This window comes from Octopus bimaculoides, chromosome 25 (assembly GCF_001194135.2).
Source record: "Octopus bimaculoides isolate UCB-OBI-ISO-001 chromosome 25, ASM119413v2, whole genome shotgun sequence".
Classification (NCBI taxonomy): domain Eukaryota; kingdom Metazoa; phylum Mollusca; class Cephalopoda; order Octopoda; family Octopodidae; genus Octopus; species Octopus bimaculoides.
In genome coordinates, this window is record NC_069005.1 from 25,994,630 (window position 1) to 25,995,211 (window position 582).

The 582-nt window shown below is 35.1% G+C and overlaps 1 protein-coding gene across 1 annotated transcript in view; it reads right to left on the bottom strand.

Moving 5' to 3' along the window:
• Positions 1 to 582, bottom strand: part of LOC106877580 (CD2 antigen cytoplasmic tail-binding protein 2 homolog) — a 9,341-nt gene that overhangs the window by 5,468 nt on the left and 3,291 nt on the right. The window contains exon 2 of the mRNA XM_014926521.2: positions 127 to 245. Within this exon, the coding sequence (XP_014782007.2) occupies positions 127 to 245 (119 nt within the window). The remainder of the gene's footprint in view (positions 1 to 126; positions 246 to 582) is intronic.

Below are 582 nucleotides of genomic sequence, written 5' to 3' on the forward strand. Positions count from 1 at the left end.
AAAGCGGACGTTAAACGATGATGATGATGATGATATATATATATACATACACATGTGTACATACATACATACAAGTAATAGATCTAGTCATGTTGTTAAGAGGAGAGGCAGAAAGAATAGACTCACCTGTTTGTCAAAGATATATGTCCCCTGTTTGTCAAAGTGGCCAGTCTCCAGCTCTTCCTTCATGTTGAAAGGGGTTATCTTTATACCTTCATCATAATCTATTGTGGCATCTTCCTGTCCTGTGTTCAAAAAAGTAAGGTGTATATATGCATCATCATCGATTAATATTCATTTTTCCATACTGTCATGGAGCTAGCAAGCAAGAAGACTGCACCAGGTTTCACTGTCTGCTTGAAGCCTGGTGCAGTCTTCTAACGTGGTGACTCCTGTCCAACTGTCCAACCCATGCCAGCATGGAAAACGGACGTTAAATATATATATATATATATATTACAAACACATATTCATACACACATATACACACAAACATATGTCGATACATCTTCATATGCCCATATACCTATTCACACGTGTGTATATATATATATATATATATATATATATATATATATATAT